This window comes from Colias philodice, chromosome 20 (genome assembly GCF_061535455.1).
Source record: "Colias philodice isolate Cphi_HAF_F1 chromosome 20, ilColPhil1 Martin Lab GWU primary, whole genome shotgun sequence".
Taxonomy (NCBI): domain Eukaryota; kingdom Metazoa; phylum Arthropoda; class Insecta; order Lepidoptera; family Pieridae; genus Colias; species Colias philodice.
The window spans coordinates 488290-507543 of record NC_143105.1 but is presented as its reverse complement, the minus strand read 5'-3'; the positions used below and the strand labels follow the sequence as shown (position 1 = coordinate 507543).

General features: G+C 33.7%; 1 protein-coding gene across 4 annotated transcripts in view; it reads right to left on the bottom strand.

Moving 5' to 3' along the window:
• Positions 1-598: 598 nt before the first annotated feature.
• The window catches only part of Dys (Dystrophin), a 433719-nt gene continuing 415063 nt past the window's right edge, over positions 599-19254 (bottom strand). For 3 of the 4 annotated variants that reach the window (XM_089707817.1, XM_089707818.1, XM_089707819.1), the window contains 15 exons: positions 17650-17808; positions 16989-17125; positions 16717-16835; positions 16077-16246; positions 15287-15368; positions 15007-15139; positions 14594-14825; positions 13665-13776; positions 13193-13313; positions 12266-12410; positions 11669-11809; positions 10934-11060; positions 10407-10535; positions 9983-10106; positions 599-2710 (listed from right to left, as the gene is read on the bottom strand). In XM_089707817.1, coding sequence (XP_089563943.1) covers positions 2604-2710; positions 9983-10106; positions 10407-10535; positions 10934-11060; positions 11669-11809; positions 12266-12410; positions 13193-13313; positions 13665-13776; positions 14594-14825; positions 15007-15139; positions 15287-15368; positions 16077-16246; positions 16717-16835; positions 16989-17125; positions 17650-17808 — 2038 coding nt within the window. In that variant the 3' untranslated portion in view covers positions 599-2603. Of the gene's footprint in view, positions 2711-9256; positions 9341-9982; positions 10107-10406; positions 10536-10933; positions 11061-11668; positions 11810-12265; positions 12411-13192; positions 13314-13664; positions 13777-14593; positions 14826-15006; positions 15140-15286; positions 15369-16076; positions 16247-16716; positions 16836-16988; positions 17126-17649; positions 17809-19254 lie in introns of all 4 variants that reach the window. The other variant, XM_089707820.1, reaches the window with a different exon arrangement.

Here is a 19254-nt window from a genome sequence, read left to right as displayed (position 1 = left end):
TTCACTGTACTTGATATTTTATGATTGTCAACGGATATTTGAACAAAGGAATTGTACATACGCGTGATTTAAGGTTTGATTACACTTATTTACACTTATTACTTAGCTTCTGGGGTATGAGTTCTTGTTACTATATAGTTTGAATTAAATTTGTAGTTAATAATTTTTATTAAAGATATTAGGTTTTGTCACTTATTCACATCACATATTTCAACGATATTACTATTATTTTTAGAGCACTGATTGTTTTGTAACGTACACGTAAGTCACACAATATAGATCACGATTCACCATAAAAACTGTTGTCTTTTTTGTACTTTATATTTTTAATTTATTTGTTACGCGGAGCTGAAGTGACCTGTGGCAAGCGCAGCGCGCGACCCGCGAAAATACCCTAATCAAGCGGACAAAAGCATAAGTGTACTAAAATCTTTTAGCCGTTCTTGTTTGAGTTATTTATATTTAATAGTGGTGTAACGATTAATTTATTCTTTTTAAAATACATATGTAATATCTAGACAGATGCTCTTGGCGCTATAAACAAATAAGGATTTTCAGATTTAAATGAGTAGGTTTGGGTGAAAATAAAAAGACAGTATTCACTATGCAGAATGTTTATTTGGATTTAACATCTAAAACATTATAAACACAGTAAAATATACAAATAAATGCGAAAGTAGTAGTATGTACTTTATATAATTGCCAAAGAGTTAAATTTTCTCATAACGAAAGGGGACACTAATCGTCCTTTATGTTAAACAAATATAATAAAATTATTAACAATATATTAGTGTAGATTTAATATTTTTCGTTTGTTAAGTAATAATAAATTGTGCTTTTCGTTCTCTTAAAATCTATATTAGCCAAATTAAATCACTAAACTTTCGTAAAATGGAACGGAAATTTCATAGTTGCCAGTCGAAACAAAGAGCTGCCAAAACTCGGCATTGATAAACAATTTGTAATGGCGTCAGAGAAACGGCGGCGATACAAAGGGTACAATATTGTAAACGCCACGATACATTCTGATTAATTATAAAAGAATTTACAATCCGTAACAGAAGCCATTTCGTTCCTGCCATTACACAAATACGAAAAATTCAAAACAACAATCGTGATATGGTAAAATCGGAAGTCCTTATTGTAAAATTAGTTTTAACAGTCACTTAACATTCGTATAAAAGTCATCTCTCCAATATAATCTTATCTAAAAAGGTAGGCGTCATCTTAAATATAGACACACGATATAAAAGGTCCGGAGACACAAGGAGCGGCGCTAGGAAGGGCGCGTGACGTCACGCGGCACTACGGGACAAACCAATCCTCTAAGTATACAAGCTGGATTATTCATATTTCATCATCTAAATACATTTCCGATATATGATAACGTACACAATAATATGCGCTTAACATGCTCCATATTCATTTGGCTACATCTATAACTACTGCGAAAACTTTAACGAATTCATTAACTACGGCCGCACTCCGGTGGCATAATATTGTACGCAGAAAACGGTCTAACTTTAACGATTCGCTTCCGATGCGTTTAGGCCCTCGAGCGGTTTCTACCGGTCCGCGTCAAAATGTCTCAAAACTGGTTATTTAAAGCTAAAATTGTGATTATATTAAAGCTTAGCTCTCTTTCAACAGCGACGCGAAGTTTCGCGCCGACATCGATGTCGAATGCGTTCCGTTTCACGTGTCACACGATTACACTAAATACGCGCCGGTGTTTACACAGCATAAATGATATGACAATTTACAAGAAGTGATATGATTATACAATGAAGATTGTACTACTAGATATGTACTTAAACGATAATATTTTTAACAAGTTATGAAAAATTTGGTACAATTTTAAATGTATAAATGCTCCGTATAAATGTCTTTTTCGTTGTTTAGCTCGCTCTGGCAGCGCTGTTGGCCCGAGATAGGATAAGTTTTTAGTGAAATAAAAAGGAAAGAGGAAAATGACTCAATCACGACACGTACTGCAACAACGGGATGCCCTTATTAATACAATAAGCGTTGCATACGATAATCGTCTGTACGAACCCTCGCTATCGCCAAATAATCAGGAAGCGCCTGATCGACCTGCGACCGATCCCGAAAGGATCAAATGCCCAAAGCGGTGGAAAGCTCGGTTCGGTTAGCCGTGTGGAATGTTGTGAGATTAGCTTTTGTATAACGACGATTCAAATAAGAATAGGATCGACTCGACGCCATCTTGTGACGTCGTTGACGTTGACATTAATAATCGTAGAAAATCGTTTGTTAGGAAAAATAAAGTAATCCGTTTTGACATGCAAAAAGGATTTTTCAAATCACATTTAACAAGAAATTGATAAAAACGTCATTCCTATTCTTATTTGTATCGCACAGTAAAGGTTCAGTGTGCAGGCATTGTTAGTGATGAGTCGAAAATTAGTAGGAACTGTGAATATAAAATATTGTGTTGATTAATATAAAATAGTGGAACTGTCTTTGGTCCAAGTTGCAACAGTGTTGCCAGAGCTGTAAAAGGGAAACCGTGCCAACTGGCAACATTAGCGAGCACCATAGCGCGTTGTCGATGGTCTTATATATTAACCATAGATATTATTTTATTTATGGTTTTCTTCAGGTTTCCCGTTGGTGTATTGAGGGGGTGCGTTCTGCTGGTCTTCTGTCATGACTGACACTAGTTCTTCTACCGCTTTACCAAGATCATCTGTAAATAATATTTTTAGATTAATATTTATTTTTTATTTGAATTGTCATATTATAAAGCAAATAGAGGAAACATTTTGCTATGTAGTATGACGATTCTGTGAGTAGTTTTTACAGAATAGATAACGGATGAAATTCAATAGTAACTCTGTTAAATCATAATTTGATTACTAGATTTTCAACGTGATGTTATTATTATGTTATGATGAAAAAAAAGATGAATAATTTATATATTATATATATAAATGTAAAATGAAATGAAGCTCTTTCCCTACTTCATTGCATTTTGAATAACATTGTCTTTTACATTTATTAATTTTAAAGTATTTAATCTGTGGTGACAGCTCTGCTCGTTATGGTTCATTCCTTAAAATTTATACCACAGAGCAAGTAAATTTATACTCTCTGGTTTTTTAAAGTGATTAAGCAACGTGGTTTATTTTATACAGAAATATTTAAGAGCAAACATTATTTGAAGCAATAGCTTTTAATGTTGTTTCTCTTGTTACAGGTTAGTAATTAAGTATAACTTGTATTAAATGTTTAATTGTAAAATAATTGTGTTTTGGGAAAATAAAAATAAATCTCTTGTTACAGAGCAACAACTTTGGTTTTTTGTTTCTATAATTCACCATTACAAAACAACATTAACAAAGCTAATATTTAAACAATGGAGAAATTAAAATTCGAATTTACCGTAAAACAAAGCGAGGATCCAAAAACAAATGTAATATGCATAACCTCAATTATGGACGCTGATAACCACACTTTCCTCATTCCGGAACAATTTCAACCGGTGAGACTACACGACGTGGTAATAAAAACCCAACATTTTCAAAAATTAAAAGCCACGCTGCAAAGAAGGCACGAAAAAAGACACGTATGGATTGCACTAACACCCGAGTTACATGATGCTTATATAGACGAAGATGGAAACATGCAATTTAAAGGGTATTTTCTGGAAGAAAAAGCACAACAGCAGGTATTTACGAATGAACCTTCAACAGAAGTTCTTACAAGAATTTTGGAAAATTTCTCGGAATTGAAGAAAGATTCTAAACAGTTTAATTTGAAATCAATATCTGAAAAGTTTGTAATAGAAAAATTCACAAAAAGAACATCTAGTGTAACACAGTGGATGGACATCTTTGAAGCTGAGTGTACTCGTATAGGCATCGATGAAGATATTCAGAAGATTCAAGTGTTTAGGTTATTTTTGGACGACTCATGTCAAGATTGGTATAATTCTATGCTTATAAAATATACAATAAGTTCAAAATGGTATATTTGGAAAAAAAAACTTTTGTGAAACTTATGCGACCAAGGGCTGGACACCAATAAGGTATGCTTTTTTGTTTAAATATAGGCAGGGCTCATTGTTAGAATATGCTCTAAAGAAGGAAAGACTTTTATTAGAGATAAACAAATTAATAGATAAACCTACTTTAATTGATTTAATTGTAATTGGGTTACCTAATTTTATTGCTGATAAAATTGATAGAAATCAATTGAAAGAGACTGAGGATTTGTTTAATAGTATTCGGGGCTTAGAACATTTAATAAATAAGAAAATTTTAGATAAAAAGGGAGTCGACCCGAAAAAAATTAAAGAAGAAAATTTAAAAGACCGACCATGTCGGATCTGTGAGAAAGAAAAGAAAGCTACTCGTTATCATTCTGAATCGGTATGTTGGTACAAAAATAAAGACGGTGATCGCTCAAAAAAAGAACTTATTAGAAGTGTTAACAATTCTGAATTAGAATTAAGTCTAAATGAAATAGATCCAAAAAACTGTTAATTCCACCATTAATCAAAATTAAGTTAATAATAAATGATTCTGTGGAAACATTAGGCGTTTATGATTCAGGTTCAAATGTAAGTTTAATTAATTCAAGATTATTAGCAAAAAAAAATAACCCCAATAACCACAGCAGTTGTCAGGCAAATTTAAGGACGATTAATGGTGTAAAAAAGTCAACAGGAATAGTAACATTAAAAATTAAAATATTTGAAATGGAAAAAAATATACCTGTTTTTGTCATAGATGAACAAAATTTTGAATATGATTTTTTGATTGGATTGGATTGCATTAAATCTTTTCAACTGATTCAAAATGAAAACTTAGAGATTACACAAAAATCAATTGACAAGATAAGTCAAATAAACAAGAATGTTTCTGACTCAACAGGGGATAAGATTCAAAACAAACAATATTTCATGGATGTAAACAAGGATAGGGAAGTAACAAATAATTTTTTTATGAATGATAAATATAAAGTAAACTTTAATGAACACATAGAGGTCAAAAACTTTAATATCTCAGTGAATCACTTGAACATTCAGCAACGGTCAGAAATAGATGATTTAATTAGCAAATATAAAACACTATTTGCAAAAGATAAATATGATGTAGGTTCAGTGCAGGGCTATGAAGCACATATAGATTTACTAGTCGACACATATTGTAGCAAGAGGCCATATAGGTGCAATTTTGAGGATAAAAAAGAAATAGAAAAACAAGTTTCAAAATTGTTAGAGAAAAATCTAATTGAAGAATCTTATAGTCCTTTTGCGGCCCCTGTAACATTAGCCTACAAAAAAGAAGAAGGCCGAAAGTCTAGATTATGCATAGATTTCAGGGATCTCAATAAAATAGTGGTTCCTCAGTCTCAACCATTTCCGCTTATAGAGGATTTAATGGTTAAAACAAGAAATTGTAAATTTTTCTCTACATTAGATATAAATTCTGCATTCTGGTCTATTCCTTTAAAAGTGGAAGACAGGAAAAAAACAGCGTTTGTTACTCAGGAAAATCACTTTCAATGGACCTGTCTACCATTTGGTTTAAAAACTTCTCCTGCAATTTTCCAAAGAATACTAACTAGCATTATTAGAAAACATCAACTATCCAATTTTACAGTAAATTTTATTGATGACATTTTAGTTTTTTCACAGACATTCGCTGAACACATTAAACATTTATCATTATTATTAGAAGCTATTTCAAAGGAGGGCTTCAGATTAAAATTCTCTAAATGTACTTTTGCTCAGGATTCTGTGAAGTATCTAGGTCACATAATAAGAAATAACACAGTTTCTCCACTCAAGGACAATTTAATAGCTATAAAAGATTTTCCGATTCCAAAAACGAAGAAAAACATTCGACAGTTTTTAGGAAAAATAAATTTCTATGGTAAATATATACCAAATATATCTATCATGCTAGATCCAATCCATAATTTATTAAGGAAAGATCAAAAATTTTATTGGACAGAAAAATGTCAAGAAACTTTTGATACCATAAAAAAATTGCTTTGCATGAAACCTATTTTAGAAATATTTGATCCAAATTTACCCATACATATTTACACAGATGCAAGCATACAAGGTATAGGGGCTATTTTGAAACAACTCCAAGAAAATGGAGAAGAAAAGCCATGCGCCTATTTTTCGAGAAAATTAAATGAAAGTCAAAAACGGAAAAAAGCTATTTATCTTGAATGTTTAGCGATTAAAGAAGCCGTAAAATACTGGCAACATTGGCTCATAGGAAAAAAATTTAAAGTGTTTACAGATCATAAACCGTTAGAAAAAATGAATATAAAGGCAAGAACGGATGAAGAACTTGGAGATCTTACATATTACTTATCACAATTTAACTTTGAAATTATATACTCACCGGGAAAGAATAATTTAGAAGCAGACAGTTTAAGCAGAAACCCTGTATTAGAACCACATATAAATCAGGATGAAATTTTGAAAACAGTAAATTTTATTAATATAGAAGACATCAAGAATGATCAAGAGAACAATGAAAGTATAAGACTATATAAAAATAAACTTATATTAAAAGACAAAATATATTTAAAAAAAATAGGAAAAAAAGAGAAAATTATACTCACCGAAGAATTTAGTAAAAAATTAATAAAAAACATACACCATACATATTGTCATATAGGAAGAACACAAACAGAAAATAAAATCAAACCATATTATACAGCAAAAAATTTAATACATAATATTAAACAAATATGTGATAATTGTGAAATATGCATTAAAAATAAATCCAGAACTAAATTTAAATATGGACTAATGTCTCATCTGGGTCCCGCTTCGTATCCCTTTGAAATAGTCTCAATAGATACCATTGGTGGATTTGGGGGCTCTCGCTCTACTAAGACCTATTTACATCTTTTAATTGACCATTTCACTAGGTATGCTTACATATTGACATCAAAAACTCAAAGCGGAAATGATTTTATAAAACTTGTAAAAAAAATTACTCCTGAAAATAAAATTGGGATGATCCTATCAGATCAATACCCAGGAATAAATTCTAAAGAGTTCAAAAATTTCTTAAAACAAGAAAACATACCTATTGTCTTTACCGCAGTAAATGCACCGTTTTCAAATGGAATAAATGAACGCTTAAACCAAACGTTAGTGAACAGGATAAGGTGTAAAATAAATGAAAAGAACGATAAAGTAGCATGGACAACTATTGCCCATGAATGTACCCGGAAATATAATGAAACTGAACACACTGTGACCGGATTTTCACCAATATATTTAATGGAAGGAAGAGTTATTAATATGTTACCTGACGAATTGAGAGAACATAAAACACAAAATGATTTATTACAAGATAGGAAGATCGCTTTGGAGAGAACTATCAAATCACATAATTATAATAAGCAACAATTCGACAAAAATAGAAAAAATATTCAATTGAAAGCAGGAGACTTTGTCTATGTGGAAAATGGCAATCGGTTAAACAGGAAAAAACTTGACGAATTAAAGATTGGACCTTATGAAATTTTGGAAAAATTATCTAACTCTATTTATAAAGTAAATACGGGTTACAAAAAATTTGAATCTAACTTGTTTCACATTACCAAGCTTATACCACTGTCTAAATAGCATTATCATTCTATTAAATAACTACATAATATGTCATTCTATTATTTAGCTGTATATCATTTTAGGGGGGGAGATGTAAAATGAAATGAAGCTCTTTCCCTACTTCATTGCATTTTGAATAACATTGTCTTTTACATTTATTAATTTTAAAGTATTTAATCTGTGGTGACAGCTCTGCTCGTTATGGTTCATTCCTTAAAATTTATACTCTCTGGTTTTTTAAAGTGATTAAGCAACGTGGTTTATTTTATACAGAAATATTTAAGAGCAAACATTATTTGAAGCAATAGCTTTTAATGTTGTTTCTCTTGTTACAGGTTAGTAATTAAGTATAACTTGTATTAAATGTTTAATTGTAAAATAATTGTGTTTTGGGAAAATAAAAATAAATCTCTTGTTACAGAGCAACAACTTTGGTTTTTTGTTTCTATAATTCACCATTACATAAATATAAAACGGTCAGCTTTTAAGTGATGGTCACATTGTTATACAAAATCAAAAGTGTTAAACAACCAAACAATAACAAATTAAACAACTTAACATGTACCTATTATTTTGTTATCAAGATGTATTAACAAAAAAATATGAATGTTTTAAATGTAGTGTAGTGTCTATTAATAATATTACCTCAAGGTATGCGTCCTGTGTTTGAGAGCATGAACACAAAAACTCTGTTAATATTGTATTACGACGTAAAAATAAAAACAACAAGTCGTGCTCCATGCAAACAGAATAACCACACAAGCGAAACCTAAAAAACTGCAAATAAACAACTCCAATCTAAGCTAGGAGGAAGCGAAAACCAAAATCAACCACAACAACAAAAACTATCTATCAACAAGTATCGATTGCTGCTCGAAGTTCAGAATTATATTTAAGGGAGAGGATAAAAAAATATTTTGTTATAATGGACATTTGGATTTTTTTTATGAGAAATAGTTCAAAAAAGTGTAAAAAAAACTTTTCATAAAGAAAAAACTTTGAATATAAAGCGTTTTTCATACGTTTAATGAAATTATAAATGCGATGAATAGCGTAGAAATTGGTTAAAGAACTTTTTGTCAACAAATTTTTAAAGAAGTTCAATGATAAAGACATTTTTATTTCAATGTGCTATAACACGGATTTCTTTAAAATCAATTAAAATGGAAACAAATCGAATAAGTTCAAAGAAATTAAGGCACTTAAGTATAAGCAGTATTAAGGGATTAATTTGCTTTCTAATAAAATAATTTTTGACAAAAAAATAGATTGACAGATGAAAAAAATTAGCTTAAAACTGTTCAGAGATTTTTTTTTGTCTAGACGTAAGCTTTTATTGGGGTTTTTTTATTTATAATAAAAAATAATAACAACTAGCAACTGTTTTAGCAATATTTTTTTTTTATAATAGAGCGGGTAACGGATCAGGTGGGTTACTTAGTGTGGTGATCACCACCGCCCATGAGCACTCACAAAGTTACCTTTGTGAGGCTGTTACCGACTTTCGAAGGTGGGTGAGTGTAGGCTTTCTTTTTAAATAAGTCAAAATCATATTTGTCTTTAAAACAATATCAAGAGAACAGCGAACATTCGAGCAGCACACACGTATGTCTGTCTGTATGTATGTCTATGTCAGTCCCGCACCTGCGCAGTGCATGAGCGAGTGCAGCGCGTGCGGCGGCGGCGGGGGCCGCTCCAGCGCGTCGCGCTCGCGCCCGCGCGACCCGTCTGCACCACACACACACACACACACAACTCATTATCTGTTTTTTTGTGAGATTTGTTTTTTTTTTGTTTTGTGCCAGTAGCAAATGTTTCTTTTGAGTTTTTTTTGTGAACAGTGACAAATGGGATGGCAATCTTTTTATGTCAGTTACATAAGGGTTAAATTTGACATTGACATTACATTTTTTTTTGTCAATATGTGAAGATTTTGGCACCAGTGATCCAATGGTAGATATACCCAAATATACACTTCTGAATTTAATGTGAATGTCAATTCGATACGAAATACTGTATCGAAAAAAATGACAAATTTTCTTATAATAGCCCTGGTTCTTCAAATTGACACTAACAAAAATTTCAACACTACCACTTTTGATAAGTACGTTGTATCAGCGACCCTAACTACAAAATTTATGTTCAATTCATGCTATTCAAATTTGTATCATACATTTTTTAAACATATACAATATAATCATAATAATAAAATATAAAATCGATAAAATACAAAATCAACCATAAATATAATTATTATAGTGCTCAATAATACCTTATATTCTGTAATGAGTGTGTATTGTATAAAAGAAACAAGAATTCCATTCTACTACCCTGTTTATACACAATTTAAATTAATAAATAAATACATACTAGTATGTCCATCATGATAAAGCCCGTTGTGCATTTTGGCGGGCGAGTCCGTGGCGAGTTGTGACGCGGTCACCGAGCGGGTCTGCAGCGTGCCCGTGCGACCTGCGGGCGAGCCTTGCGTTGGCTGCAATTTGTCAGAATATATTATATTAAAATAATGTTAATAAATTAAAATTACCTCGACTATATTTATTTCGATATAGAAAACTATTTTAGTCCTATTAAACTGTTAAATTTTTATTAACTATTAAATATTGTTTGTAATTAATAATTTGTGAATTTAATAACAAAATTATTTTATCACAAATGTATTGAAATATAAATTGTCGTGTCTAAATTTCATAACAAACAGTTACAAAACATTAAGCAGAACAAAATCCATTAAACTATGAAATAGATTTCTAGCAAGCGTTCTACACAGTACCTCATCTAACAAACGCCTCAGTCTCTGCAGTTGCGCTTCAAGTTGTCTATTGTGTTCCTCAAGGATCTGCATTCGGGCCTCCAGTCTTCCTTTGTGTTGACGGAGGAGACGAGCTTCCGCCATCATGTCCTGGAGGTAGATTTAATTGATTTGTAATTAAGGATTATGTTTTTATTAAAATTCAAATAAATTTTAAATTATTATTGATAAAAATGGGAAGAACAAAAATGGTGGTAGTTTGGTACAATCAAACGGTCCATCTTTAGTAATGCATAGAGAAGTTAAATTTTCATATTGGTATCAATTATAATTTAAGATGTGATCCAGTCAAGTCAAATGATTCTGTTTTCTGATAGTTATATTATAGTTAAATATTTTTTTTTATTGTTAGCGTTGATTTTGATATAGATAATTCTATAGGTACACACAAATGTATATTTATTGAAATTGATATTTTTGGTTTTGTGGCATGCAAATGCTTTATAAATATAAATTTATAAAGAATAGAAAAAATGTATATTCATTACCTGATCAACAGGTGCATTCCTATTCTCGTTGACGTTGAGCTGTTCCTCAGGTGTGGAGCCCGGCGTCTGCTTGGCCTTCAGCCGCTCGTATTCAGCTTGCAGACTTGCATTTTCTTCCTCTAGCTCCCTGGAAATATATGGTGTTGAATTATAATTTATTGTAGTCAAATGTTTTTATTTCGATTTCGACGTTATGTGGTCATATAAGTTTAAAGTGGTGTGTTTGAAAAAATACTGTTGTGGAAATGTTAACCTGTTAAAATGTGTTTGAAAGTGAATGCATTAATTTAATTGTTTTATAATCTGTGTGTAATGTTTTCTTAACCCCTTCCTCCGATTGACGTTGAATGTATCTAGGCATTGAATATATCTAAAAATGAACGTTTGTTTGCATGTTATGATCTTCAGCGAAATGCGCGATCTCACGAAGGTTGGGACGTCCAATTTTTGCACTAGCATTGGCATTGTCCAGTACCGCAGTACTCAAACTCAAACACAAACATTTATTTATTCAATTAGACTTCATATAGAAGCACTTTTGAAACGTCATTACATATTTTAAAATTTACCACCGATTCGGAAAGCAGTATCTACGGAGAAGAACCGGCAAGAAACTCCATAGTTGCTCTTTTAAATCATGTCAGTTTTACAATTTTACAGAAATACATATGTAACATCATATATTATAATATACTGCATCAGCTGGTGCCCCTCGCACTGCAGAGCAACACGTACCGGATCATGGCCTCTAGCTCGTGGCGTTGCTCGCGGTGTATGATGGAGACGACCTGCACGGGCGAGCGCGGAGCTTCCTCCCCGTCCGCTCCACCGTTCAGCGACGCGCAGTACTGCGCGATCAGCTGGTGCTCCTCGTCACTGCAAATTCAACTTTATTTAATACGGCGACGGACCAAATTGGATCAGCTGGCGAGCATCGAGAGGAAGCACTAAATGTATTCTAAATAGCCAGCTTGAAGAACAAAGAAATGTTAATAAGATCCGACTCGAAGGATCAACAATAAAGATAAGCTTGAAGGACCAGGTGCATTATTATTCAAGAGATACTTTATTTGAAAATTCAACCGTGACTTATGAAATAAATTTAACAGATGATCATTCACACAAATATCGATTACATTAATGAAATTTGTTGAATCAAAAGAATAATTATAAAAAAATTGTCATCATTGGCAATAAATTATTGGACAAAAAAATTTAGTAGTATTTAAAAGTGAATTTCACTACCTATATTACAAATAGTTTACAGTTAAATATACAGATAACTTTCCAACATTAATAGTATAAATTATAAATAAAAGTTAATTATCTCACCTATCCGGTGTATCAGCGGGTCGTGCGCCGAGTTCCACTTGCGCAAGTCGTGTCGCGTAGAGTTCGAGGCGCGAGTGCATGTCGTCCGCGCTCGCACCGCCCGCTCCGTGCTGAGGGGAGGGGGCCGGGGATTCTAATGCGTCACCTGTGGGGGGGGATAGAATTAACAACTGATAAATAAATAAATAATAAATAAATAAATAAATATTATAGGACATTATTACACAAATCGACCTAGTCCCACAGTAAGCTCAATTAAGGCTTGTGTTGTGGGTACTAGGCGACGATAAATATAATATTGAATAAATACATATATAGATAATAACACCCAGACCCAAGAACAAATAATTGAGTTCATCACACAAATATTTGCCCTGACCGGGGATCGAACCTGGGACCGTCGGCTCAGTAGGCAGTTACTTTACCACTGCGCCAACCGCGTCGTCGTGATAGTAATAGTCAATGGGGTGATGATAGTGGTGATGGTGGAGATGGTGGTGATAGTTGTAATAGTGGTAGTAATAATAATGGTGATGATGATGATGAAAATAATGCTGATGGTAGTAAGGATAATAATTGCGTTGAAATTAATATTGGTAATAGTAATGATGAAAAAAAGAACGGGGATAATGGTAACATAATAATTATTGTGATGATGACAATTATATTGATGATAAATTCGATGGTAGTAGAAGCAACGATGATCATAACAATGATGGTAATTATGATAGAGATAGTGTAAATAACAATGGTAGTAATAATTGCGTAATAATGAAAATGCATATTAACCCATTGACCACCGTAAGCCCCGATCGGGGCGCGACACAATAGATTTTCTATTGTGTCTGTGATTCCGAGGACTGATGGATTAATAAAAGTAATAATGATTATGACTAATAATAATTTGTATATATCACTGAAACTTACCTTCAAGTACAGTTTGAACAGGAAGGTATCCAACTCTAGGATGTTTCTTGAAATATCTGGCAGACTTGAACTTGTTACGAAGAGCTCGAGTGAAATCACGAACGTCTTCTCCTGATGTGGTCTGTAAAGCAAAAGATATTTATTAAAATAGTTTTATAAGCTAAGCTTTAACAAAGATCTCGTACATATACGAGAATAATACGCTCATACGCGTTATAAGAAGTAGATGTGAATGAACGAAAGGAACTGGAGGAGGTCTATATTAATGGACAATTTAATAAGTAAGTCCGTGCAGAGATGAAAAATACTTACATTGAATATATTGATTGATACGTTTGAAAAAAAAGTCTTAAGTAATTTCAGCGAATGTGATCACAGAAGGTTTATTTTGGAAACAACAATAGTTAGCATATAATATAATACTTTAAGAATTAAAACTAATATTAAGGATTATAATATAAAAAATCCTTACCGCAGTGCAGTATTCCTGCATGGGATGCGTGAGCTTATGGTTCTTGGCCTTCCTGCCGCTGAAGAAGCATTTCTGGCACATGTCGAAGTTGAAACATTTGAGGCAGCGGTATCTGGAATAGATTAATAATGTTATAAAGATGAAAGATGAATTATTAATAGATATACTACTGTACTTATAAAATTTTATAAAAAATAGGAATTTTGTTGTGATATAATTTGCTATCTTTTGTTTTTATCCGGGTCGGGTGAAAATGAGATAAACAATCTTAATCTTAATCTATAATATAAAAATGAATCCCAAAATGTGTTGGTAAGCGCATAACTTGAGAACGGCTGAACCGATTTCGATAATTCTTTTTTTATTATATTTCTTGAAGTACGAGGATGGTTCTTATGTAGAGAAAACGTAAATATGTACCACGGGCGAAGCCGGGGCGGACCGCTAGTACTATTATAAAGGCGAAAGTTTGTTAGGATGTATGGATGTATGGATGTATTGATGTTTGTTACTCTTTCACGTAAAAACTACTGAACCGATTACAATGAAATTTAGCACACATATAGAGGGTAACTTGGATTAATACATAGGATAGGTTTTATCCCGGAAATCCCACGGGAACGGGAACTATGCGGGTTTTCCTTTGCAAACGCGGGCGAAGCCGCGGGCGGAAATCTAGTAGGTAATAAACATCATTTTAATACAATTTTTATTGGTATGTAAGTGTAAGCTCTACTTATTTGAACTTATGGAGCTGTGGAACAAAATAGAAGGACAGTCTGGTCAGTATTGTGTAGTAATGTCAGGATTGTCATGAGGCCTTGGTATTTTCTCTATTAGGGATCTTAATGGAGTTAAATATAGCCTTCTAAGACTTGGCTGTGTTCCTCTGTTGTTCCTGCAGCCCTGCAGCAAGTGGAACTGCTCACCTGAAGCCCACGATGGGGTACTCCTTGCAGATGTTGCACTTGGCCTGGTGCTTGGCGCTCTCTGCAGCAGCGAGGCGGTGCAGCACGGGGAGCCACACCATGGACTGCGGCTCCTTCTGCAGCCACTGTAAGAAGTGGAACGCTTCTATGTGCTGCACTTGGCCATCTGCGTCGCGTTCGAGGGTACGCTCCTTCTCTTGCGACTCCTTCTCTTTGTCTTTTTCTTTGTCCACTGGAGAAAAAGAAAAAAAAAATTATGAAATATCACACAAATGTATCACAGGAACGAAGCAAAAAAGCAAACAAAAATGCCCAAAATCAGTTCTTAAACGCTGGTTACAATCACCGAGCTCTATGACATAAAACCTCTAACTTTATCAACTTTAAAATATATTACTATCAAAATATCTCACCAGTCTTCCTATCAAGAGTGCTGCCCTTATTGCCCTCCTTAGCCGCTACAGAGGCTTGCTCGAAGCAGCTCCGCACTGAGGGCTCGATGTTCGACCCTCCGAACGCTGCTACTTCACCTAGTTGTCGTGGTACCTATAAAAGTGGGTATTAAAATTAATTTAATAGAAATAAATGAAAATTTTTGTAAACTATGAATAAATTAAATTAGTGGTCAACCACTTTCGGTTTCTTAAAAAAACCAGTTAGCTTATAATTTCTACTTTATGTTAAAATCATTACCTGTATACAGTCATGTAACAAGAGTCCTAATTTCCTTTGGTCAGCGCGACACGATGGGTCTGCTATTAAACGGAATAAGTACCTGAAACAGAATACGATAATAATATAATCATCAATCATATAAAAACAAAATAGGCCCCAGGTATGAACCTAGGGGAACACCCAAAGTGGCTACAAGCAAATTAATACAAAGGGATATGATTCAAAGTCATTAACTATAACTTTTAACGTTATATTGTCTAAGTAAGTAACTATAGCGTAAGTCCATAATTGCTATCATTTGTCAACTTTTTAAGTAGCAGCAAAAGATTCACCTTGTGAAATGCTTTTGTAAAATCCAGATATGTATTTTCGTCTATTTCTTGATCTATCTCATTAATACCATTATTTTATAAAATATCAGGCATTTTTGTTACATTATATTCCTTTTCCAGTTGGTGTCATTTTACTACATCATTATTTTCAATGTTTCAAAAGCTATTTGCACTGAAATTGATACTTATACAGGGTGCCTGGTAAGACGTCAGACGCATTTTGACAGGAGCTTCTTCTCATGAAACTGAACAACTTTTGTTTTACAACTTTAAAAATGGACTTTGTATGGAAATCGGTCAGCTGATTAGCGAAGTTTCCTTACAAAGTCTATTTTTTTTTACGAATTCAGCAAAGTTGTAGAACAAAAGTTGTTCAGTTTCATGAGTAGAAGCTCCTGTCTAAATTCGTCTAACGTCTTACCTTTCACCTGGTATAGTTCGACCTTGACGTCTCTAACCAGTTTGCCCCTACTCACCGGTACTTCTCCTCCAGATGTCCCTTGGCGAGCAGCACGAGCCCCACCTTGAAGCTCAACACCCGGATCTGTCCGGTTCGCTGACTGTCGTACACGTTCAGCAGCCAGTTGATCGACAGGTCCAGGCAGAGCGGCACGTTCACTAGACTCGGGTTTTCTGCTGCTATCACCTGGGGAAAGGTTTTTTAATTGAAAATTAGTTCAGAAATAGGTGTTAATATTCTGAATTGCGATTGTACTGTTGTAGAAATTGTAACTGAAAAATATCTTCTAAACGATTAATGATTTCACATTAATCTTCGAGAACGTGATGCTCTTTGATAACAAAAATAACATGAACACTACTAAGACAATTTAATTGCAATTTAGCAGAAGTGCGAGTGCGTGCTTTTTTGTTATAGAAAAATTGGGACGAAAATCGAGTAACTACAAAATTTATTTTTATTCAAAGAAAAGTCTATCAGACACCCCGTGCAATGTTTAACACTATCCAAAATTTACTGTGTGTCGAATTTTTAGTTTACACTTTAGTCATCTCCAAGCCCGTACAAATAAATAAAACTACAAATAAAAACCTCAGTTCTAAAGCCGTCTGTGGATTTAGAACTGATATACTAAAAACAACAAAAAACAAACATACCTCATACAAAGAAGTGAGCACAGTGATCATATCGGGTATGTCGATGAGGCGGTCGTTCTGCGCGCGCAGACCGTGCGAGTCGAACGCTTCTAACGCAGCGGGTAGTTGGAGCATGTGCACTAGAAAAAGAGTTAAATTTTTAGATCATTTAGGGCTAGTATAATAAAAACTTTAAAAAATCATTAAATAAAAAATTTCCAAGCAAGAGTCTAATCTCTAATCAAAAGATTATTTTTTGGAAACTTGTATGTAAAAAAAAATATAATACTTACTGCACAAAGCCTTCTGCACAGTTCTCAGTTTAAGTGCTGTCCTGTACGCCGAGAATCGAACCTCGTTAAGGTCCGCGAGTGAATTCATTAGTTCTATCATTTTGGGATGATCCCAATGAGTCGTTTCTAGTTCATGGCTGTGAAAACAAACAAACATAAAAGTTAGTCATTAATACAAGTAGCCTGTATTGTCATTATAACCTAATTTAATTGCAGTGGAAAACATGCTGATGTACTAACAACGAATATGGTGGTAATAATTGTAATAAAGATGATGAAGAAAAATAGGCAGAGAAAGGTATTGATTAGGACAAAGATGAAGATAGTAATGATGCTGAAGATATATTAAATAATGATGATCATAACAAAAACTCGAATGACCAAGTTATTTTTAATGACTATGATGCTGTTAATAGCGATAAAAATAAAAATGTTAATGTTTTTATTTCAAATTACGATAATTATAAGAAATTTTCGAAGATAGTGATAATATTGGAAGTTAATACAAAATTAAGAAAGGGAGAAGGGAATATAACAAGGGAGAAGGAGTAAGTAGCCACAATGATCTTCACAATATTACACGTAAAGAACTTGCACAAGTTAATGTTATTGATGACTTCGATACACAATCTTCACTAGAACATTTTGAAGCCAAACTCACTTAATATAATAAGGTACGTTAGCGGGTGTGACCGCTCGTTCCCAGGGCGGGCGCACCGAGCCGGCGAGGAAGCCCTGCGCCGCGCCCGCGCCCCCGTCCCGCGCGACACCGGCCAGCTGCCGCGCGCGCTCCTCCCCCCCGGAGGTTAGCGCTGATATCCTGGAAAATAAATAAATAATAAATAAATAAATAAATATTATAGGACATTATTACACAAATCGACCTAGTCCCACAGTAAGCTCAATTATGGCTTGTGTTGTGGGTACTAGGGGACGATAAATATAATCTTATATATAAAAATGAATCGCAAAATGTGTTGGTAAGCGCATAACTCGAGAACGGCTGAACCGATTTCGATAATTCTTTTTTTATTATATTCCTTGAAGTAAGAGGATGGTTTTTATGTAGAGAAAACGTAAATATGTACCACGGGCGAAGCCGGGGCGGATCGCTAGTATTTAATAAATACATATATAGATAACTAGCGACCCGCCCCGGCTTCGCACGGGTGCAATGCTGATACTAAATAAACTACAGGAAAACTGTGAACGTTGTATGTATATAAAAACATAGCGGCCCGCTCCGTCTTCGCACGGGTATAAAATATATAGCCGGGCGGCCGGCCGGTACCGCCGCAAATGCTACGTCCCGCAATTTTTAAATCTGTAATATCTTCGAAAATATTCACTTAAATCATACGGTGTAAAGGCCCATATAGATCTATATTAAATGAACAATGTATTGAAGGTATTTAATTGGTTAAGGATTAATGCTGTATTGGTTAAAATCGCATCGAAAATTAGCCATTATTTGTCGTAAAAAGTAAATGACAAAAAAAAGTTATTGTGGGTTATCCATAAGAGATAGACATATACCATCGCGGACTTTTCTGTAGACCTTTTCAATGTGTATAATACTTAGTACATTATTTTGATAAAACTCGTAGGGTTCAGCCTGCAGCTGCGTTTGCAATGTAAGCGGAGAAAATGTAATTTTTTACGACATCACATTAGAAACCTCAAAAATAACAGTACTTCTCCACTATTTAAGGGATGTTATTATACATATAAACCTTCCTCTGGAAACACTCTATCTATTAAAAAAAACCGCATCAAAATCCGTTGCGTAGTTTCAAAGATTTAAGCGTACAAAGGGACATAGGGACATAGGGACAGGGAAAGCGACTTTGTTTTATACTATGTAGTGATAACACCCAGACCCAAGAACAAATAATTGAGTTCATCACACAAATATTTGCCCTGACCGGGAATCGAACCCGGGACCGTCGGCTCAGTAGGCAGTTACTTTACCACTGCGCCAACCGCGTCGTCGAAAAGGTAAAATAGTACCTATAGTTGAAGTGTCATTAGCTGAGAAAAAAACCGTATAAGAAATTCAGGAGGAGGTTAGAATGATAATTTGGAAAAGTAAAAGACGTCTTTGTTAGTGAATTAACTTTCAATTCGATTATATATATTATACGTTATTGTTTTGACAAGAAAATGATGAACGATGTTGTAGGTTTAGTTTTAGTTTAGGCCTTTTAAGATAGACTCTTAATTAACATCTACATACCCGGAAATCCAAAGTAACCTATCAAATATT